Source organism: Lissotriton helveticus, chromosome 10 (genome assembly GCF_964261635.1).
Source record: "Lissotriton helveticus chromosome 10, aLisHel1.1, whole genome shotgun sequence".
NCBI lineage: Eukaryota > Metazoa > Chordata > Amphibia > Caudata > Salamandridae > Lissotriton > Lissotriton helveticus.
The window spans coordinates 973,624,851-973,649,823 of NC_136071.1; the positions used below are offsets into that span (position 1 = coordinate 973,624,851).

A 24,973-nucleotide genomic window follows, 5' to 3' on the forward strand; every position below is an offset into this window, starting at 1 on the left:
ATGTCTAGGGGGTGTCACTATTTGTTCTAATTTGCAACATACTTTGGTGAAACACTGAAAAACATTCACCTTGTATCCCAAAAAACAGACCAGATACTTGCAGATCCCCACCTTTTAAATAATGCAAAATGATATCATAACATGAATTAACCTTATCTCATGTTCAGAGAGTTTAGGTTTTGAATGAGCTTTTGCCAACAATAGTGACTTTCGTGTGTCACCTCAAACAGCTAACACAAAAAGCCAAAGTTTAACACAGGTGGCCTCCTTAGTGAAAATCATTGGATAAGTTGAGACTTCAGCCTTACATGTTCTTACATCATATAGTTGGGCGGACCAAATAGTCTCTTATACATACTACACTGCACCACATATCAAGCCACTGTGATAGCCTACCAGGAAAAGCTCCACTACTATACAATATGATTGGTTTTAGATTGTCTTTTATAGCTTTCAATATGTCACGAAAAGAGGGGCCAGTTAACTTATTTACTAATTAAATAACTGTATTGGTGAGAGATGAGCATTGAGGTTTCATTGTAGCAAGATGGTAATACCTACACTTAACATACACCAAGATATTCCTACATTGCAACATACTACAGTATTTGTCCCCAAAGGTCAACTTGCTGTTATTTTTAGGTCACGCCTATTAGCACAAGCTGTCTGACTGCAAATGACTTATTGTGGGCTTACCATGCACTGACAGGTGCTTGCAGCATGTGTATTGCTCACCATTGGCTGGCTTTATTATCACTGTCATTTGCTTTTTTTCTTCAGCAATAGCTTTTCTTTATCCCAGCTTATCCATTTTATGTTAGTCCCTCCCCATGACCGTAGCTCTTCACAATCTCTGACTGACTTTTCTCATTCCACTTCTAGCGAATTTCATTTTTCTTTTTGCTTAAGCACTCCATGAGAGTGCACGTGTTTTCTACCTCACTCTCATGTGCTTTTCACCCACTGCCAAATACCTACCCCATCACTCTGCGTTGTTGTTTCCCTCATGTTGTAAGCTCTCTTGTGTGCTGTGCTTCTATTCTTGCCAAATTCCCTACCCCTCCACGCTACTTGCTGCTTTCTCTTTCTTGTGCTTCTCCCTCTACCCCTGTGTTTCTGTCCTTCACAGGGCTCGAAAAATCATAAAAACGTACTTGACCTGCAGGTTTAGTAACTTTAATAAGCTCTCAACCTAGCTGTAATGCACTTGACCCATGAATTGGTCTCCGATTGTGTGATCCTAGGCAAATATTTTGTCTTATGAAGCAGCCTTTTTCTTTATTATCACATTAGAGAGCACATTCAAATATGCAAGTTCACTATTTTTGCTGTACAAAAAGACTCTTTATTTACTATACTAAATGTTTGCTCCATGTATAAGAAGAATCAAGTCCATATATAGGGTACTAATGATCCCTAGCTTTCCTCTTAGTTCACTCATAGCCTTGTCATCTGGGCAGGAGCAGTAATAATTCCCAGTTCATGTTTAAAAACTCACTTTTCGGGGGGCGTGGCCTGCAGCCGGCGATGGCGGCAGCCTAGAAGGAGAGCTCCGTGACTGAAGCGGCTCCCAGTAATATCCGACCAGTTATCCTTCAACAGATTTTCCCAGGCGGGAAGGCAACGAAGCCCAGGACCGGGCGGCAGTGTATCAGACCAGCGGGACCTCAATCCGAGGTCGGGAAGAGCGGTTCTGATCGTACCCCGTGTGGGCCTGTGTGCAACATCCGGGCCGGGGAGCAGATTGCGCTGCTGACCTGGCAGGAAGCGGACTGTCCCGGGCAGGGAAACACCGGAAGTGCCCGGCCGCGGCCAGCGACGGCGGAGGAGAAACCGGAGCGTCCAGCCATTGCCACCGGACTTCGGGAGCCCGGAGTGCGTGCCTGAGTGCGGTGAGGAGGAGAACGACCCGGACGGCCGGCGGGGACAGAGGACGGCGCTCAGTGCGGCGACATCGGGACTGGTGTCCGCCATCTTGAGGCACCATAGAGCCCTGCCACAGCCGCCGCAGACTCAGCGCGGCAACCGGAGCACTGGGATAGGCGGCGGAAGGACTCGCACTGCCTAATTGACCGCATTGTAGCCCCTGAGCCCCCCCGCTGACCGGGGGCACACGGAGAGGCGGGGAGCTCGGGCGGACCACTGGACCTGATTGCGCCTCCTCCCAGTGCGGACTCCGAGAGCGGAGGGGCGTCCACGCGGGGCACTCACCCTACATCCGGACTGATTACCTGGCGGTGTCACGGACCCCGCATTGACACCAGGGGTACCAAGCGGTGGGTCCGGCGGCCGCGGGACAAGGGCGTCACACGTGGGATTGGAGGGGAGCAGCACACGCTCTTCCAGGGTGGACATGGACTATCTTATGCCCCACGAAGGGGTCTGAATCTCTGCTGGCACCCTCATCTCACTGACATTGTAGGGGCATCACCAGATTACGGGGACCCTGTCGTGCCTGCTGTCGCCGCTGGCCGCAAGAGCCACGGACGACTCTTGGGGGACACACCTGACCTCTGGCTGCAGCGTGGGCCCTTGGACTGTGGCCTGTGGCTGTCCGGGGAGGAGAAGATTGGAGCGACCCCGGAGGAACCAGGTGACCACGCGACCAAAAGTTGAACCGGCGCAGGGGACACCGGCTACATTTATCTTTGGCGAGACCCGCAGCCGAGATGGCCGGAAGGGGGCAGAAGAACGTGGCGGCGCAATCGCGCCTGGACCGGTTTGCGTACGAAAAGTCCGGCTCACCCTCGCCAGACGCCAAATCACAATCAGGCAAGACTGCTGACATGTCCGGCGGCAAGAAGGCGACCATAGACGACGTCATGCGGGCCCTCACACAGGTGCAAGCTACGGTGGGGTCGATCTCGGCCGAAATCACACTTATAAGGGCGGACTTTCATAAGATGACGGAGAAGGTGAATACTATGGAGGTGGTGACCAAATCCTTGGTTGAAGACGTATCGGAGCTGCAGATTAGTATGGAGCGCATCTCAAAAGAAAACAAAGAACTGCGTGACAAGCTCGATGACCAGGAAGGACGCTCGAGGCGGAACAACATCCGTATAATAGGTGTGCCGGAATCGGAGGACACGAGGGCGATGGATCTCTATGTGGAGACCCTAATCAAGGAGACCCTAAAGCCCAAAGGACTTTCCGCCTTCTTCACAGTGGAAAGGGCGCACCGGGTCCCGGGGGGACGCCATAAGACGGGCGCCAACCCCAGACCGATCATAGCGAGGCTCTTCAATTTCAGGGATCGGGACGCCATCCTGCAGGCGGCAAGGAACTCGCCCCCTATTAAGATCCAGAACGCTACGCTGGCCTTCTTTCCGGACTACACAGCCGAGGTTGCACGGAGGAGGAGAACCTTTTTCGAGGTAAAAAAGGAGCTGAGGGCCAGGGACATCCCGTATTCCATGCTCTTTCCGGCCAAGCTTCGAGTCGTGGCAGACAACAAAACTTGGTTTTTTGATTCCCCGGAGGTGGCGCAGGAATGGCTAGAGGGGTGGAGGACGGCGGGCCACCCCCGTCGCTCCAACAGGCAGAACAAACACCGTAATGCTGGAACCCGACAGGGCTCACACACCAACGACGAGGATGCGGAGGTGCGATCCCCGTTGCCTGACCTTCATGAAGAGATCGCCGACGGAGAACAGTGAGTCACCGCTAATGTCTGGCTGAATTGACGACAACGACGACTGGCAGAGCCGCCTTGGACACTGGGCGGTGGGGCCTCCGCAGCCGAGGAAGGGGGCCGCTGACTGCGGAGAGTCCTTCACCCCAGCGAGCAAGTACTATGTTTTGGGTTGGGGTCAGGCACTCTGCTGAGTTGGGGGGGCGGGCAGTTTTGAGTCCGTTGAGCAGGGGGGCAGGGAGGGGGGGAGTTGGGGGTAGGATGTGGTTTTGGGTCTTAGTTTGTACGCAGGGTCAAGACAGTTACACTGGGGCACACGAGCGTAGAATGGTAGTGTCGCGGCACAGCGCGCAGGCTCACTTCTCGGGCTTCCTGGTCCTCCGCGCGCACAAATTATCCTTCCGCTCACCCAAGCATGATGGGGGGGGGGCACTAATATGGGGCAGGCGTCCCCGTTGAGCCTTATGTCCTGGAACGTGAGGGGTCTGGGGGACAAAATTAAACGGGGGCTGGTCCTACAGAGTATAAAAAGGTTGAATCCCGCCCTGGTCCTACTACAGGAAACACACCTCACTGGCACAGCCACACGGGCCCTGGATAGGAAAGGCTACAGCATGGTTGTCCACTCTGAGTTTACTAGAGGGTCCCGGGGCACAGGGATATTAATGCATCGCTCGTCCAGGTTCATAACCCAATCAGTTAGCATTGATACTCAGGGGCGCTTTGCGGCGATACATGGCCAGTGGGAGGGTAAGCCGCTCAACGTGGTCTCGGTGTACATCCCGCCAGCACTGCACACCATAGCTCTCCCAGAACTGGGGAAATTTTTGCTAGACCTTCCAGACGGAGATCTTATCGTGGGTGGTGATTTTAATGCGGTGGCGCGCGACTCCCTAGACCGCTACCCAGTGCGTACACACACGCCGGGGTCCTCCAGATTGCATGACTTCATGGAAGCACAGGGTTTAATAGATATATGGAGGCGTTTCCACCCAGCGGACCGGCAATACACATACTATTCGCCAGTTCACGACAGCCTATCACGGATTGACTATTTCCTTACGTTGGGGGGGGGGCCTCCTCAATTTCACTGAATCTCAGATTAGACCACGAGGGGTCTCCGATCACTCCCCGCTGACACTGACTCTGTCCAGTCAGGAACGAACCCATAGACGAATTTACCCTATCTACCCGGGATACCTCAGGGAACCGGGCATAGCCAGGGCTTTGAAGAATGGTACGCGCTCTTACCTCACCGAAAATGCAGGTTCGGTGGCGTCACAGTCAACCCTGTGGGAGGCCTACAAGACGGTTCTTCGCGGGCAGGCGATCTCGGTAATCGCGCAGCACAAGCGCACACAGCGTCAGGAACTGGTAGATCTAGAGGAACAACTTCACAAGGCAACACAAGACCACGAGGGGCACCCGACTGAGGTTACCCAACACGCGCTCCGACTGTGCCAGCAGCGTCACACCGACCATTTACGTCGCAGGGTGATGAACGGTGTGACAGCAACAACGAGTAGAGTATATGATGTAGGAGATAAAGCGGGGAAGCTCCTGGCGTGGTTGGAGAAGACAAGGGGAGGGCAGAGGGCCGTACTGCAACTGAAGGACCCTAGTGGTGAGATACATACCAGTCCGGCGCGCATAGTAGAACTCCTGGCAGACCATTTTCACTCCGTATACTCCCCTGAGTACGAGGTCACAAGGGGGATGGCGGAGAGCTCTCTCATAGGGGTGCCTACCCGCACTCTCCCACAAGACCAACGGGACGAGCTTGACTCCGACCTGACGGCTGACGAAATACAGTTGGCTATAGCTGCATTACACCCAGGGAAAGCGCTGGGCCCCAATGGTGTGCCGATAGAATGGTACAAACTCATGTCCGAAACGCTGTCCACACCATTGCTCCATATGTTCAGGGAGTGCCAGGAGCAGGGGCGATTGCCTCCTGATCAGCGCATGGCCACAATCATCGCAATTCCTAAGCCCGGCAAACCCCCGGAAGAGTGCGGATCATACCGCCCGATCTCCCTCCTCAACGCCGAGAGTAAAATCTTGGCAAAACTATTGGCTACCAGACTGCTGCCCCATCTGGCGCACCTGATACACCCGGACCAGTCGGGCTTTATGCCTCACCGGAGCACGGCGCTGAATTTGCGACGGCTGCATGGGGTGCTAGCCCGAGCCCCACAGTTAGAGGAGCCGGCAGCGGTGCTGTCGCTGGATGCCAAAATGGCGTTTGACATGGTGGAGTGGCGCTATCTCTTTGCGGTCCTGGAACACATGGGTATTGGCTCGAAATTCATATCGTGGGTCAGGTTACTGTACACCGAACCCGTGGCACGGGTGACTGCAAACGGACATATCTCGAGGGAGCTTCCGCTGGCGAGGGGCACGAGACAAGGGTGCCCGCTCTCACCGCTGTTATTCGCCTTAGTGCTGGAACCCCTGGCCACGATTATCAGGACCACCCAGCTGCTGAAAGGCGTACAGTGGGGAGGTGGATGGGAGGATAGGGATTCCCTGTATGCCGACGACATGCTCGTCTACCTCACGGACCTCACGAACGGTATCCCGGTCTTACTGGCACTGTGCGAGAGACACGGTGCAGCCTCAGGCTATAAACTTAACTGGTCCAAGTCCATAATTTATATGGTGCAGGGCGACCCTCCGGTCCTACCTACGGATTGCCAGCTGCTCGTAGAACCCATCTCCTTTAAATACCTAGGGATTCAAATTACAAGGGACCACACAACATTCCTAGACCTGAACCTTAAGCCCCAACTGGACAGGCTGAGGGCAGACGTGCGCCACTGGAAGAATCTCCCCTTGACACTTCTGGGTAGGGCAGCGCTCTTTAAGATGATGGCGCTGCCTCGCTTCCTGTATGTCCTGGAAAATACGCCGGCGATGGTCCCCATATCGTTCTTTCGCCACGTGTCGGCGCAGCTGTCAGGCCTCCTGTGGGGTGGCAAACCGGCCAGGGTAGCACAGTTGAAATTAACTAGAGACTGGTACAGTGGGGGGATAGCCCTCCCCAACCTTAAATTGTATTATTGGGCAGCTCACCTTAAGGTGATCAACCAGTGGATCCATAGTGCACAGGACGACCCGGCTTACATGGCGGATAGACGCCAACTGGGCACGACCACCCTCCTGGCCCCACTCTACAACAAGGGAATGGTGAGGAAGCTGGAGGGACCTACCAGACACACTGTTTCTATATGGCACAAAGCTCAGAGGCGGCTGGCGTGGGAGGGAGTGATCACTAAACTCACACCGCTGTGGGATACCAAGGCCCTCGGTAACCTGCGCAGCTCCAAAGGGTTTGATCAATGGGATAACATCGGAATCTCCACGGTGGGCGATCTATGGACAAGAGAGGGCGTGCTCCCCTTTGCGACCCTGAGGGAGCAGTACGACCTTGGGGTGACTGAAACATACAGATACATACAAATTAGGCACGCACTCATGTCTGTCTTGGACCCGGGTGTGACAGTTCCGGAGTCGGCTCCGTTAGAGGACCGACTGCTTACGGACTATATGGAGTCAAGTGCAACTTCCCTCACTTACCGCAAACTACTGAACAACCTGCCGGATCCACTAGGGAAGCTGAAGGAATATTGGGAGGATGAGATTGGGGACCTGGATGAGGCGGACTGGAATGCAGCTCTGGCGTCGCCCAGGGAGGCAGGTATCTTCACACGATTCAGATTGGTCCAATTTAAAGTATTACATAGGGTCTACTACACCCGCACGACACTGTATAAAATCCACAGGGCAGACCACCCATATTGCCTGAGGAATTGTGGGGAGGAGGGTACACTGTTCCACACTGTATGGACCTGTCCTAATATACAGGAATACTGGAGGCGTGTAACACGCACGATAGGCCAGACCCTCCAGAACCCGTTCACGCCTGACCCTAGGGTATGCCTATTGAATGTTTGGGGCCCAACGGACATGTCACTGCATGCGAAACGATGGGTGGTCATTGGTGTGATGCTGGCAAAGCGGGATATCGCAAGAAACTGGGGGGCATTGGAGACACCGACACTGGCGCATTGGTGCAGAAACATGGACTTGCTTATGGTGACAGAGAGGGCGGTGTACCAACAGAGACTTAATCCACGCAAATGGAACAGAATTTGGACACCCTGGAACACTTACAGAGGGGACATTTGTGAGCCTCTGCCTGAAGAGGAAGATGGGGACAGCTCAGGGGAAGAGGAGGATATGGAGTAGTGGGAGGGAGTGAGGGGTGGGGACCAGAAGCAGTGCAAGATACGAGGCCCTGGGAACTGTGAGTGTAGACGGGATTGTTTTTATCAATGCATGCATAAATTGCCGTTAGATGCTACTAGACACGCCATTTATTACATTGAATTTCTAACGCGGTTCGAGAACTTTGACCCTTGAAGTAACTAGTTTTAAGTTGGGGGGGTAAAATATAAAATATTGCTCTATTTGATTGCGGGCAGCTGAATGTTGACGCTGCTCTGAAGAATCTTTCATCGTTCCTATGTACCATGTGTGAGCAACAATAAAAATGTTAAAAAAAAAAAAAAAACTCACTTTTCATAAGTATATTACCAAAGCATATTTTTCATTGAAATGGCCACAAAACGTTCCCACTAACATGTAGTTTTACTGTTAAGAATGCATAAATAATGTTTGGAAATTGGGTTTTAGCAAAAATATTTAAAAAGTGTTCTAATTTGTTTTGTAGCCTATAAAAATATTTTTTGTCACCACAGAATTTTGAAAATGGGTCTTCATAACTAGTGAAATATATTTGAAATGTTTGAACCGTTCACTTCCGCTATTTTAGTTTTGTGTTAGAAAAAAGCCTGACATCTTACAGCCTTTCATGTAACATGATTTGCACAGTTCAGTTGTCACACACTTTACTAAACAAAATCCTCTAACTTAAGTCACAGAATACAAAATAAATGTAGAAAGACAGACTGACTTTTGACCTCTGTCTCTGAAAGCCAGCAAATGTGACAAGATAACAAGATTTAAAGGCCTTTTTATTGCTGTTTCACTTTGTGAGCAATAAAGATGCTGTTAAATCTTATCTTTTCACATTTGCTCTGCTTTTATTGACAGAGGTCAAAATTCAGTTTGTCTTCCTAAAATTGACTTTGTGTTCTGTGACTGAAGTTAGAGGATTTTCAACTTGCCAGAAAGGGCGAGTCGTCCCTAAAAATAGGTAGTCCTGAATAAATCTTGCTTGACAATGCGAGTGGATTTTTCGAGCCCTGCTTCACATGCTGCCCCCCCTCCACCCTCTCCCCTTTGCTCACAGCATCTTGCCTGTTGCTCTACAGCATCTCCAAAAGGCATTAGCAAAGCCTATAGACCCCAAAGATAAGACATATTTGCGTTGCCAATGTTTGTTAAATTTGTGAGTGTTGACCATAATTTTAGTATTTTCTGTATATTCTTCCTTAAGTACTGCTAAAATGTTTGTTACTGCCTTTGGAGTCCTACTCTGGTTCTACTGAAAATGATAATGTTGTCTGCGTACTTCATTATCTTTCCGCCTCCTACCAATGTAGGAAGGGTGTGTATTGTCTCTCCGTAGTTGTGTATTGTATCTATGTAGTGCTGTACCCATGTCTGCCACATGCAGGCTGAAAAATGGGTGTACACAAGTGCACCCCTGCTTCAGCCAATGTTGATTTTAACCTTGTGGGATAGTTAACCATTTTGTACCTACATAAATTGAACCCAGGTGTTAGAATAATAAGTCTGAATTGGTGGCAGCTTAAGATGGGGGAATACCTCATCTGGTCAATTTTTCCCAGTTTATCCAATCAGTTGAAAGATGCCCTGAAATCAATGAAGCAGACATACATTAGAGCAACAGTCATATGATTCATTCAATGGATTAATAGAAATAAAGCCAGTTTATGATCTGAGGTACCCACACTGAAATCACGTCTGATAACACATCATAAGGTTGTTTTATTTAACCCACATAAAAAAACTCATTCAACAGTCCCCAATCATATCCTTGTCTTCAATGTCAATTGAAACAATGAAGTGGTTACTAGCAGGGTTATATAAGGAGTCCTTTTTCAATACTGGATGTAAGATCAAGCCCTACCAACTCGCATTTATTGTGACAGTAGTTGAAATGCTATATGATGTCTCCTGTCAAATATTTAAAGTCCTCCTTATATAATGCTGCTTGTATACTTTTCCTTCTGGGTGCATCTATCAATCTACTTTTTCATAAAGGATGTGTACTACTTAAGACTGACAAAAAGAGAACAGTTTTCAGCCTAGGTCGAGTAGGAAGTTCTGTAGATGAAGAAAATTATAGGTGGTGAATATACTGTTCCCACCTACTGAGAGACACCTTAAGCCCTAATTTGTTATGCTTACTCTCTGTTTTTTTAGCATACTGGCTAAATGTATGAGAATCATTGGAGCCATAATCTCATCAAGTTGCACCATTGCTTCTCCCTGTTTATTTTTTTGCCTTTCAGATAACGCCTTTGTATGATATCCTTCCCTACTCGTTTCCCCAGCATGCAGAGTATTACCTTGTTGATATTTGAAGATTAATCTCTTTTTATTTGGTACATTTAGTACATATCTTGTACATTAAGCAACTGTTGATCCACTTTTTAAAATCTCACAAGTTAAAGTATTTTTTTATTGTGGAGTTCAAACAAGTAAAGAATAATTAACACTTATTGTGAGTAATATGTGGATTATATTAAATTGTATCCATATTAAAAACGCAGCATAAACTAATGTCATTATCTGACTATGATAGCATTTGAATTGAAAAGTATAATAGTAGCATCCTTTAATTACCTCCACTAAGTGTGACATAAACAAAAATGTCAATTGTGATGATGTTGAAACAGGATGGTCTTCTCCACTTCTTAAACATAAATTGTACTTTGCAACCCCATCGTACCTGTCAACATCTTGTCCTTTGTTGTAGAAGAGTATCAAGTTACTGATTTCTATTTCTCTGCCTCCCAAATATCTAGATTATCAACTGAAAAGTCAGATCAAGAACTAGGAAAAAGTTCAACATCATCACTCTTGAACTGTTATTCCGTCTATTTACCACATATGATGCTGCATGTGTACGTTTTGGGAGTCTTTGGAAGAGGCTTTGTAACTAAGTGCATAGTTACCATGTTCAATTGAATCTTCAACTTTCCCTCATCAAAGTTCCCTTTGTATTGTGATTGAATTACTTGAAAGAGAGCTGTTGTAGATTATGACTTCAGGAAGTTCTCTTGAACCCTTCCTCAATGTAAAGAGAGCTATATGGGATAAAGCCTAACAGAAAGTACTCTTCAATGGTGTGTGTGAAGTTTGATAGTTGTAAGAGTGTAAATTGTAGGCTGTACCTACAAGCATGTTTGATGATGCTTGGGGGAATTTAAGATCTTTGAAACTGATTCTGGGCGATAAGTTTGAAATAATAAAAAAACGTGAACTGTACAAGTATAATTTAACATGAAAAATAGTATGCAGCTTTCATTTTTAATACCTGAATTTAGATATCTGAGCAAATATAGAATGCCATCAAATTGAATTCCATGTCCAGTGTTAAATGTTTTTTTGTTTTCTTTTTTATAGTGCAAGTATGATTTCTGCTGGATTTGTTTGGAAGAATGGAAAAAACACAGTTCTTCTACAGGTGGCTATTATCGGTGCACTCGCTATGAGGTTATTCAGCATGTAGAAGAACAATCCAAGGAAATGACAGTAGAGGTAACCCAATATTGTGAAAGTGAAATGACACTACTGATATAATGCAATAGAGCACTCATACAAACAGAAACATTTAACACCAGTACTAGATAATGTTTGGGTTTGGCTGTTGAGTTTTGATGCCATGTGAACACAAATGAAATTTAGTGTTGAAAATGACTTCCTGTGTGCTTGATTGACTGGCTAATTTAAAACCAACCTATGTAGTTAAGAAGGAAACGTTGGCATATTACAATTTGTTGTCGTGGGGGCTTTACTGACATTAGCTTCAAGCATTTGTACAACAGAATAAAGATGATCAATTTGAACATAGTATGTAATTAAGTAAGGACATTTTCCAAAGGTCTTAAAGCATCTCTTCTCTTGAGAAGCTGAAATTACAGGGATACTCCACTATGCTGAATCCCTGTTAGGAACTCATTTTTACAGCTCTTTGGATGAACTAACACAGGTATATTAACTGATGACCACCCTCCAGCAGGCTATGAAAGAATATTTCTTCCTTGCACCATGTCGTTTATATTCATTTTCCAATCAAATGAAATCATAATAGTCACCTACTTCAGTGCACTAGTGTAGGTAAATAATCCGGGTAGGGCACAAAATAGTCTCTAACCGTCAGTATTTAGCAATTAATGCTTACATTTAATCAGCATCTTTAAGTGTAGAAGAGCTTATCGACATAGTATTCACTCATCCTGAAAGCCAGTCTACACTTCACACAAATTCTACACAGGTAGTCTCTTTAGCTAATCAAATAAAAGCTCTCCGGCAAAGAGCCCCCTGTGGGGCCCATAGGGCATTTCAGCACCAGCCCTAAGAGGAGCATGTGCCCGATGATGAAGCATGTCACCAATTTGGTGCGCAAGAGCACCTGCTCTTGAACTCCTATACCTCCTATGAACCTTAAGAAGGCCTGTTAGTCATAAGAGACTTACTGGACCTTCTTGCTTTCAAGACTGTACACCTCTAGATCTTTATCTTCTGGTAGACCATTTACTTTCCTCAACTCTAAACAGAGCTAGAGTGCTGCAAATTTGTTGGGGTAGGAGCACCACTAAGCTGTAAAGTAAATGACCACTTCAATTCTCTCTGTCATACCTTCTTCTTCAAAGTGTACCCCAAGGTTCCATGGTTTCTCCTAAACCAATTTACATGGAAACCAAGGGTTTGTCTAATAGACTTTCATTATGTTTTTGTGTGGATGGCACCTCACTGTATTTGGAAATTTCTTCTACAGAAGACATTGTCATTCTGCTGTCAGTCCTAGAAATATTCAATACTGGATGTTGGTTCGCCACAAAAAGTTCAGTTCCTTTAAAACTGAATCCTTCTGATGTCCCCACTTAGTGTAGCATTCTTATCGTATCCTGGCTAAGCTCTCTGAACATGCTGAACTGCAGCCACAGTAAATTGACAAGGCAAAATCTCTGGGGTTCATGCTCAACAAAAAAATCTAAACCATCAAGTCCACATTACCAAATTTGTTAAAAATGCTCAATATCAGCTCAGATTTCAGAGCGGAATATATCCTTGATGATGACCTCAAAACAGCTGCCAGTGTCTAGTTCTTTTAAGGATACACTATGTAAACTTGTTACTCACTGGCCTGCCCAAAATTCTCCTCACACTGAAAGTGGTGATACATGGCTACCAGGCTGGGCTCAATATATCCCCTACACTGGTCACTTTCAAATGGCTCTCAATTGAAACCAACTGCTATACTCAGAAACTGGCCATATGGGATGTCTACAGTCACTCTCGTGCTAATATCTTCTGATTAGAAATTCCCTGATGCAAAGAGAAAAGGACTATAAAATAGTTTTTGCCTGAGATCACCCCAAGACTGCAACTCATACCATCAAGGTTTGATTACTTATTATTTATTTATTTATTTATTTATTATAAAGTTTTGTATAGCGCTAACAAGACCCGTGGGTATCAGAGCGCTTAACATAGAAGGCGTAGAAGAAAGACACATATATCAAAACAGTTATACGAACAACATATATGAGGTAGATGATAAATATTCAAGAGCACGTGTGTAGTTAGCGTTAATAGTCAATTGTGGCTAGACTTCTATCATAAGTAATATGTGTAAACAAGTATGATAGTTAGGTCATTAAAAGTTCATGAATGTTCTACTCTAGGTAGTGTATTTCTTCATCAGAAAGCTCTTCACTTCTCGCTTAAATGTTGCCACGTTTTGGATCTTCCTGATGTTAGGAGGGAGTGAGTTCCATATTCTGGGGGCAGCTCCTGAGAACGCTCTGTCATAGGTTTTTTTCTTGCGGAAAAAGGCTGGCCGTAATAACAATTCCTCAGCACTCCTAGCTGGTCGGTTACCTCCCGATAGCTGGATTTTCTTCGCTAGGTATCTTGGGGTGTTGTGGTGTAGCGCTTTATGGGTGATACATGCTATCTTCATTTGGATTCTGGCTTCATAAGGTAGCCAGTTTAAAGCTTTCAAGTGTGGGGATATATGATCGTATTTCCTAGATCCGGTGATAATTCTTACTTTTTTAGTGCCATCTGACCTTAAACAGAGGCTGTCTTCAGATCTCTTCACCCATATGTGGGATCCCACAAACTGCCTGTACGATTTTTCCAGTTTAAGCCTAATGTCTTGAGAACACATGGAAGTCTATCTCCTTGAACATTATCTTAATATCAATTTGTATTTCTATGAGAAGTTACTCATGTGTATACCAGTACGCACACACATATGTATACATACCACCATATCCAGTTAAATATATTTTCACTGAAAGATCACTGTTAAAGATTAGTTATGGTTTGGCAAACACACAACCTACAATTTGTCAGTTGAAGTATGTAATGCACAATTCACACACTAAACGCACAAAACTCAAGCGTTTTGCTCTTTGCAAATAGCTTGTATTTTACACACCATTGACTGAGGAGTGTACAGAGCATGGTGGAGTTTGTGCTTTATTGTGTCATACCATAACTGCCAAATTTAAAGGGCTTCTGGGGTTTTATACATAGCTTTTTTAAAGTAATTTCAACCATAAAAGTTAGCCATAGTCTTTCATAGCTGCCTTAGCAAGCATTCCATTTGATATTCAGGCAGTGATGGCCTAATGTAAGAGGGTTGTTTTCAATGCCCTTCTTACATTTTATTGGCCCTACTGTAGTCTCAGGGATGTGTTTAGTTTGTTCAGAGCATCTGGGTCTCATGACATTTAAGATTTAGCACAAATTGTATTATACCATCAATCATGGAAAGATCCTATTATATGCTGATGATCACAGGTTGGAAGTTCGTTTGTAGTGTTATATTAGGTTACTCCTGTGCCTCTGTATCACTTTGTAAATGTCTTTTACACGTTAAAGTTGTGTTCTGAACCAGTGGATCTTAGCTTTTAGGTCTCTTCTGCGACAGTGCATGTGCTTTGCGTGTGAGACATTTTATTTTGACACAGAGGGCTTGGAGGGAACCCATTGCTTACCATTCATAGGCTTCATGGTCAGTCCTATTTGCTGGCTCCTGTTTGGTCTGCACATGCTGGCTTCAGTTTGTCTTCACTTTCTGTCCGGAATTTCTCCATCCTGGTAGCATGGCCCAAGTATATCTTCATTTTTTTGGGGGGTGTCCTTCCGCTGCTTCTGCTTTCTGTTTCAGCCTGTTTTAGGTCTCACTGAGCCAGCGCATGCGCTGCTCTGCGAGACATTTAGTAAACGGGCTTTCAAAAGGCCGACCACAGCTTTTGTCTGGCATAGAGTGCGCTGTTACGCGCACAATGACAAGTAGAGGGCCGTCTGGATTTCCTCTCTCGTCATGGTGCTTGCACACCACTCGCCAGCCTACTTTCACCTTTGCCGGCGCACATGCGCACCACTCACGTGCTTTTATTTTCTTTCTTATATTTCTTTTGATTTTGTTTTTACCTGATTCACGTTTTGATTTTCCCTTCCTTTTGCCCATTGTTCCACTTTGCCGTATTATTTTTGGGGGGATCTTGCCTTATATCGTGTACTCGTCATAATAACCTACTAGTGTCCATTTATATATTACACGTGCCCCCCTTCGCCCCTGAGATAGTATTTGCTTCACTCTACAGCACCTAAAATTCCTTTCTCAACATACCCTTTTCGGCCGTATCGTTTATTCCCGCCAACAGATGTACCATGTATATCTACTCTTTCCTTTCTCTGATTTCTCTCCCACCCCCTATCACCCCATTGTTTTAAGCGCTCGGGCCGCACCCCCCACCCCTTTGTTTTAAGCGTGCTGTCTGCATTTCGTAAGTAGAGTTGTTTTCCTTTGCCGTTACTGCAGTCTCTTCTAAAAGATTCCGTTCCCCTACTTATTCTTTTCAAAACTGTGTCCCAGGATGGCAGAAATTGCAAAGGCATTCAGATAAGGCTCGGCTTGCTTTCGGGGACGGGCATAGATGGAAAAGGACTCTGTCTCTTCCTTACTGCCCAGAGAAGACACAATGTCCTATTCTTTTCTGTGCTGGCAGCTGCCCCCCTCCCTTCCTATTATTCCCTCCCTTTCTGTCTTGCTCCTCACTTACTGAAAACCGTGACTTGAAGAAACGGTTCACAACCTCTCTTTCCTTCTTTCATTTAATTGCTTCCCTGTGAAATGGATCTAAAAAAGAAAAAACACTCTTGCGGGGAATGCCCTTTATCTGACATTTTCTATTCCAAATTGCAGCCTCGAGATGGAGATAAATAAAAGGTTTTAAATATGAAAAATAAATACATAGCTAAATAAAGCAAGACAGAGTATATCGCGCGCTTACTATGCTAGCATTCGTGACCCGATTTCACCCTTAGACTATGTGTCACTCTCATTGATTATCCCCCTCTCTGGCATTAGGTTCTGGTTAATCATGCTCGGTTTTAGCTTTCTGTAGCTTTAATTGTCATTGTCTTCTGAGCCATCTTGTTTTCCAAGATGGGCGATTTCATCTTTTTTTGTTTTGAAGATGTTTTAAATTTGCTTGGGATTGCTAACCTTTTTGTAGTTGGTTTAAAAACTGTAGGCACCACTTGTGTGTGGTCAATGATATCAACGACCAGTATTGTTAAACAACATTTACTCGTGTGTATTCCAGCCCTCGCTACATAACGCCACAAGCAGCCTGCGCGCACCACTCGCATGGTCAACTGACTGATTGCCCGCTATGATGCGCTGTCGTTTCCAGTGTTGCACAGAGACCCCAAACCCAGCAGGTGTTGAATGCTGTCCCATCTGCAGCTGCCTTTGTTGTTTTGGTAACAGTAGCGGAGAGAGGGCTAATATCCCTCTATCCCATGTGATTCCAGGTACAGCTTTAGCTTTGGTGCCTGTTCACAAATCCAAGGTGTGCAAATAACAGCTAGAGAAGGCGCTAAACTCTGTTTTTCCATGAACAGAGGACAGTAAAGCTGAACTATTATTGCTCAGTATTGGGCCCTGCTTATAATGCAGGTAAAAATAGATACCTTGATTTAACACACTATTAACAATACCTCCATATTGCAAGAATAACGGCAAGTGACTTATGCCTGAGATTGTCTTGTGATACGGGGAGAGAGAACCATTTAAAAACGAACTGCCTCGTTTTAGAATCTCTGCAAAAACACATGGGTAACAGTCCAGCCTGATGTTTAGTGCAGTGCAAGCCTGGTTCTTCATTCTTTTCTAATTGGTAAAAAACAAAACAAGCATTGGCATAGCGAATAGGTCTCGCCTTTGGGACCTTATAAGTGTTTAGCCATACAACAGTTGATGTTGTTGCGCCAAGAATATTGTGCTGCATAACTAAATACTTATAAGGTCACAAAAGCGAGACCTATTGGTAATGCCAATGCTTGTTTACTTCTACCAGCAGTACTTCGTAAGAGTGTATGTGTTTTTAGGTTCTCTTGCTCCTAGTTTTGCTCCACTCTGTCATATGGCTGACCTACAGAAGTTCAAATGCATGACGTGAAATATCAGGGGTATACACACAATGGTGAAGAGATATAAAGTGCTCTCCTACCTTAAGTGACAGGGGCCAGATAGCCTTACGGTAGGAGACGCACCTGACACAAAAGGAGGGGACCGCATTACAGAGGCGCTAGAGGGGCCAAATCTATTGCACCACATATTTAGCATACGCAAGGGGAGTGTTAATATGGATACAGGCAGGGATCCCATTCCAAGTGGTGGACTCATTGGTACACCCGGAGGGCCGATATGTAGTAATTCGGGGACGATTAGAGGGTCGTGAACTAAATATAGTAAATGTTTACGCCCCCAATGCGGAGCAGTCAGCCTTCTTCACCGAATTGAACCACTGCTTGACACCATACTTTGCTACCATAATGGGGGGAGACTTTAATAGCGTATAAGATAAACACATGGACATATCCGACCCACTGCGAAGCTCCCAGGCAGCGCGTGCCTCAAGCATTTAATACGTGGCAACAAGGCTGGGGACTGTTGGACACCTGGAGAAGCTTACATCCCGAGATAGGGATTACCCCTACTTCTCCGTAGTAAACAAAGTACATGCGTGACTAGACACCTTCCTATGCACTGCAGATAAACAGAGCCAAGTGCTCTTGCGGAATACCTCACACGCACAATATCAGATCATAATCCAGCGGTTCTATCGCTGGGATGGATACGCTCCATACCAGCGATTCCCATCTGGAGGCTCTGCCCAGACACCCTAGAGGAGCAGGTCTTCCAAGAGGAGATCAAAGGAAAAACCACACAATACTTCATGGATAACGCAGTCACCGCCTCCTCACCGAACGCAGAATGGGATGCTTTCAAGGTGGTACTGCGGGGCCAATACATAGCACACACTACAGGGGTCAGGCGCACCCTCCTGAGGGAGTTTGGGGGGGCAGAAGCGACCCTTAAAGGACTGGAGCCTACGGATTTCTGGTTGTGCTATACGCGTCTACTGCAGGAGTGCTACGTGGGCTTTGTGATGCTTAAGGTATGCATAAATATTATATCTACGGGCCGGCGTGTGTAACCCATAGACATTCCAGGTGACTACGTTTGTGACCGACATGCTTCACGAGAAGAGAGCAGTACTGCATGTGCCCCGCCTAACATGCCTGGGGCCAAATGACTGTGTGTTTCGTAGTTGATGTGCGTAAGGCATGACAATACTTATATAAGGTTTATGTGAACATCAGCGCATAGCGTTAATGAGACAGAGAGCTGTGTGGGATTAAATTGGGGTAGAGCAGAGAGACAACAGGTATCTGCCCAAACATATAACAATGCCATGTGGCAACTGACGGCTACGTACGCCAACTCGGTCATGTCAGGGGGGGAGAGAAAAACCGATTTAATGAATTATAGTTAGCGATAAGCACCCTAACACTGTGAGCCCATGTTATCAACGTTTTTGCGCAAGGTGCACTTAATTTATGTGGGGCCCATCTGTTAGTGTGCATGTAGTGAGTCCAGTCCCAACCCAGCGCACCCTGCGCCCCAGCCTTTAGAGTGCCATATGCTGTATATACCTATCTTTGAAATAAGGGTGCTTAGATTAGTTGCAGATACATACATGTTAGATCACTAGTAGTGGCACACTACTACATTAGATCATCTGCAGTCTGTGGCGTTCCCACAGGAAGTGCCTGTAAGTCCTCGCCATTTGGCCACGTTGCCAACGAGCTACCTCTGCTCAGTGAATGCTCCGACGAGACACACATGTCTCTGCTAGGCCATGTGCTTCTCACGCCCTCCACCGCTCTGAGAACGCGCTGCCTTTCCTGCAGCACTTGTTCTGGGTTAGGAGCAGCTCTTGATTGCCTTAGTGAACCCTCCGACTCTGGTTTATGTCTTCTTCTGCGACTTCTACGACCTCTCGTGCTTTGCTCTCCAGCGCTACCTCTCTGTATTGGTGAGGCATGATGTCCTGCTGATTGGAGCCAGTCCCATGCATCTGTTGCTTTGTTGAAGAAATGAGTGGGCCCATCTGCAACCACTTGTAGTCGGGCCAGAAACATGAGGGAGTATTTTATGCCTAAATCACGCATTTGTCGGTTGACCGGGAGAAACGTGCTGCGTTGTTTCTGCACTCCTGCTGCATAGACCGGGAAGAAAAGGATCTGTGAATTGTCCACTTTTATTGACTCAATTTTCCTGGTTTCGCAGAGTATCATGCACCCGGTTGCAGTCGGCCCAATGGCACTCTGTGCGCTCGTTCTACTGCGAAGTAGGGAGAGAGTGAGTCTAAAGGCAGCAGGGACTTCATCCAGGGCTCCACATATGAGGGCGCATCTCTTCCCTCTGCACCTTCTGGCAATCCCACCACTCGAACGTTGTTCCTGTGGGAACGGCCCTCATCGTCGTCCACTCTGCGCTCCAATGACTGCAGCCGTGCAGTGAGTTCTCTGACATCAACGGTCAGTACCTTAGCGATCGGGGCAACCTCCGCAGTGTCTGCAGCCAGTTCCCCAACTCTCGCTGCCAACTTCTTATGATCTGCATGGAGGCGAGTAAAGTACGATGTGACTTTGTCTCTGCGACTCTCAAGTGACGCTCTGGTCTGTGCTAGGGTTTTGCCAATGCCGCTACCGCCTTTAGCACCAAATTTATTTTGGATTCCAATATGGATGGATTGGGGGTGGGTTCCATGGCAGGCCGGTCCAGCTGCGCGGGGCTGGGGCTTGGCTGCGTGTGCGCGGCGCCCGTGGCCGTCCGGTTCCTGTCCATTTTGTGGTGTGGGTTGTGCACTTTTGCTTAACTGTGCAGTCGGCCACACTGTAATGTCCTTCCCAGAACCTACAGGGGGCTCCCCACGTGCAGTGCGCCAGTCAGTTCTGTGGGAGATATTTGGAGGCGGTCTCCCAAGGTCAGGTTACCTCTTATGTGGAGCTGCCACTTCTTGCTTGCTTCAGTTGGGTCTGTGTCTCCTTATCACTATTCAGTGGTGGCACTGTATGGTGTTGGTCCAGTTCACCTCCGTAGCCCCAGGGATCGCTCCCAATGTAGCAAGGCAGTTGAGGCTACACCTCATAGGAAGCTGGGTCCACGTCTATTCACTGTTCGGCCCCTCCTGGCGGCCAGTGCCATACGTGTTCCGAAGAGGGTTGTTACCTGGCCTGGCCCGGTTGGGTCTGTTATTGTCACTAGTTCTAGGTCTCGCTTCAGTTTCTGATACATCACAACACCAGTGTAGCCATGCATTATGTCCTTTTTAGGTCTCGCCTGAGCCAGGGCATGTGCTGCGCTGCAAGACATTTAGTTAGGGCTTTTAAAAGTGCTGCCACACGGCCTAGCGCTTGCGTTCACGTGCGCAGCCGCCAGCTTTGTCAAGGCTCATTAAGCCTTGCATGCCTCTCTCTGCGCTTCAATTCCCCCCCCCCCCCACCACCACAGACCGCGTCACTCCCGGGCTTGTTGTCCGTCCTACCACACACAGAGGAGGTTGGCCCTTCTTTACTTTAAACATACTCATGACATTACATAGCCACGCTTCAATTCCCTCCCCCACCACAGATCGCGTCACTCCTGGGCTTGTTGTCTGTCCTGACACACACATAGGAGGTTGGCCATTCTTTACTTTAAACATGCTTTACATATTTTTCAGTGATATGATGCCGCACGGCAAGGCAAGAAAGACGTAGCAGAAAACAAGGCAACTGATAGAGCGCGCAGGTCACCTGACCGTGACTTTTTCATACTCACCTGGGCCCATAATCGGTAAACTTATAATTTAATCAGGTGACCTTCGCTCTACTACCAGTTATTTTACCTACTAGGTCCTATACCATTGACTTACTAGTCCTTGTCACTGGTACTTGTAAACCTATTGGATCAGGGTGTTGGCATAATAGGAAAAAAATATACTTTTGCACTCATATATTAACTACAGACTCTGGAAGTTTTAAACTCTTTATCTAAGTTTCTTAAATGGTCATGATCCACAAATTAAACACGATTAGACTCTCAATAATGAAAATCTGAATTAAAATGTAACTATGCAGAAAATGTAATAAACTAATTTCAATCATTTAGCAATAGGGAAGGTAAAGAAAGGGAACATAAAATACGATTCAAAATGGTTAAGCATTTAACAAAAGGGAGGGGAAAAAGGGAACATGTCAAACTTTAGCAATAGAAGGTTAAAGAGAAGGAACATAATATGCAAACATTATTATCAAATGTATAACATTTAGGGTGGGGAAAGAGAAGGAAACAAACTATGACGAACCCACACAAATTTATATTTACCTAGGAATGGTGTGAAGAACTAGCCCTGGCCACAGGGCAGTTTAAAGGACAGAACCCCGAAAGTTGCAGTCGCCAGTAGGCATGCAGGTGCAGATTCAGAATCAGGACAGGTAAAACCAGATTTGGATCAGGACAGGACCACCAAAGGTTAAGACCAGCACCCGCAGTTCAGTTGCAACGCCTGCACTACTCCCTCTCTGCAGCTAATAGTCAGAACCCTGAATGGGTTATCGATTTCACCGACAAAGTGCTTCGCCAGCCCCTCAGCTTCCCGGACCCCGATTGGGTCAGCGAATCTTCTGACAGAGTGCTCCGCAGCACCTCTGCTCTCGATCACCTATTAAGTGCGTTGGGTCAGTGACAGGTCAGCTATTCGGACAAGTCGGACAAATTAACTAGCTAAGCCTATGCTAGTTATACTATTTTCCAGGTCAGTGTACCACCCCCCAATGTTGCAAGTGTAAGGATCCCCAATTTTGATTGGACAAAGAGTGAGGAGAAGTCATCACACCACACCAAATTTGAAACTTCTACCTTGAATATTCTCATAACGTTCCCGCCCATCATTTTATTTTTCTCACGTATGTTTTATTCCACCCGGCAGTGAATGTATCAATAATGATTACAATGTAGTCTATATTTCAGTTCAGTTTCCTTCACAGAGGTCAGAAGTTGACTTTCCCATGAACATCTTCTAGCAAGTCGTGTCTTGGCTGAGTTTCAATGACAAATGACATAGCTCCTTCTGGAGTTTGACATGCGCAGTTTGGCTTTTCAAGATGGAGTAATAACGTCTCTCGAGCCCAAAGATTACGATATATGAAAAGTAGAAAAGAAACAATATTAGAACACAGAATAAATTAATACACTGTATACCATGTGTCTCTACTCTATACCCATTATTTTATATTTAACTATAGCATTAGGATTAAGCAGAACGAACAGCTTGGGAAAAGCAGCAGTGCAAGCTTCTTGCATGTGAAGACATAGAGCAGCCATTTTAATACTAGTGCGCAGAAGCGAAAAGATTCCCTCCAAAGCATAGAGTATGTCATGTCACGTGAGTATGACAGACGCATGCGCAATAGAAACCCTCGCGTAGCAGCAGCCATCTTAGATGCAAGCGTATTATGGTTAGTAAAACACATAAGCAAGCTTCTCTCGGACACCCAGTGTTTATGTAAAATGCGATTTTAGTAAGACAAACATGTTAATTAGTGTTTTTAACGTTATTCGAGGTTCATGAATATAAGCAAGTTGCTTCACATGCGAATCCTTGCTCCATCAATCCCCTCTTTGATAATATTTTATATCATCACCAATTAATGAAACAGATGCCAACTTTTCACAATTCACCCAACTCAATCTCTTCAAACTTTCTATCTTGCTTCTTTTCATTATTATTATTATGAACATTTTTCATTTTCTTATATATTTTCCCATTCATTTCTTCTAATTCTAGTTCATCAATATTTCTCTTTACTCCTCGCTTATTTACCGAGTATTTCTTTTTATGCTTCTGACATTTGCAACAGATCACTATTCCTAAAACTAGTAAGCCTATTCCCAACATTGGCATCGGTATTCTACCTACAAAACTTCCCTACGTTAGAAAGCCAACTACCTATAGAGGAGAGGCCATCAGTAAGTCTCTTCCATGCACTATCAACCTCGAGTGGTTTAAGCTCTTTTTCCAAATTAGTAATATTTCTCACATACTTCTTAATTTCAACACTTTTGTCAGGTATGTAAGTGCAACAATGTTGCGCTTTCAACATTCTACAGACTCCGCCCTCTTTTGTCAATAATGTATCAAGAGCAAGTCGATTTTGTAAAACCATTGATCTGATCGCAACCAATTCGGTATTGACCATCAAGAATCCGCCAGCAGTGTCAGTTGATAACCGATCCACTACTGTTGACAATTTGCAGATTCTGTGTGTATTTAGAGCCACTCCCACTGTAGGTATCAATGCACTAAATATATCACCTGCTATTTCACCAAAACTAGCTCTTTTACTACGTACTAATCCATTAGTTTCTTCATTGTTTCCAGTGATTTTATCCACATGATATATTTTTGGGAAGACTATTCCAAAATAACAACTCCCATACCAGTGATCTGGCAGTTTATAATAAGCCTTGTTTCCACATATATAATAGATTCCAGGAAACACAAGTTCCATCTTTGAAAACCCAACCCCCAATTACCTTATAATTGTGTTCACATTCACTGGAACCAATTAATATATTATTATAATAAGTAGTTCTTTCTCTGTGGAGACAGAGTTTCCCCTTCTTTTCAAAATCCAGCAACATAGCAGCATGAGTCTTGCCATTTGGGGTAGACCCTATATTTTCGGCCCATTTAGGAATTTTATGATTCTTGTCATTTGCTTTTCTTTGGAAACTCTCTCTTCTTTTCTCTACCATATTCAAAAATATTTTCTCTTTTTCTTGTAATGAACATGTTAAGTTATTCTTGTGTGCTTCAGCTATATCTATTGTACCAATTGTTAGAAAGTATTCACCCATGTAACGTGTTACATCACTAGTAGTATGTACAGGATTCAGGTTACTACGTATAGGAAGTTCAGAAAATATCACATCTGAATTAGAATAGTAATACTGTAAAGGTCCTTTCTTATAGAATAAACTAGCTAAAACACTACATGAGATTCCATATGTTAGTGGTAAATGGTGATAGGTAACACCTTCAGCTACTGAAGTAGGCAATTTCATACAAACATAGCAATCTTCTATTTCCATAGCTTCTACATAATGCACTAACAAGTTTGCAAATACGTTTAAGTGAGGTCTGTTTTTGAATCTAGTATAATGTAGTCTTTCCTCGTCTGATGCTTCTAAGTCTACCTTTTGTGGTCTAGTGCTAAGTGCTTCTTCTTGTGTATCTATTCTTGCAGGTGTATCTTGTTTGTAGCTCATCTGTATCTACTAGTGGTTGCTTATTAGTATCATTCTTCATCTCTCTACTCATTATGTAAGGGATAGCTATTGTCAGTCCTATCCAAACTATGAATACTATTGCTATACTACATACACATACTCTACAGCATGTTTTTAAACAATTTCTTTTCGGTCTTCCATTAACAGTACGATCAGCCATTTCTGACTAAGGAGATTCAACCCCTCTTTGTAACTTTTACACAGCCTTTACCCTGTTAGATTTTCAGGTGGTCTCACTACTTCGTCAGTTTGATCAGCAATCAATTCTTCATCACTTTCATCTTATTTCCAAGTTTTCAAAATCTTCCAACACGATGTAGGTCCATTCAGGGCCTTTGTATTTATTATTCAGTCTTTTTAATCGTGGACTTCTTCTTTTTGGTTGTATCACAGGTTGGTCAGCTTGA

The 24,973-nt window shown here is 45.4% G+C and overlaps 1 protein-coding gene across 2 annotated transcripts in view; it reads left to right on the forward strand.

Moving 5' to 3' along the window:
* The window catches only part of ANKIB1 (ankyrin repeat and IBR domain containing 1), a 580,820-nt gene that overhangs the window by 298,837 nt on the left and 257,010 nt on the right, over nucleotides 1-24,973 (forward strand). For both annotated transcript variants that reach the window (XM_078663642.1, XM_078663643.1), the window contains exon 12: nucleotides 11,258-11,392. In XM_078663642.1, coding sequence (XP_078519768.1) covers nucleotides 11,258-11,392 — 135 coding nt within the window. The remainder of the gene's footprint in view (nucleotides 1-11,257; nucleotides 11,393-24,973) is intronic.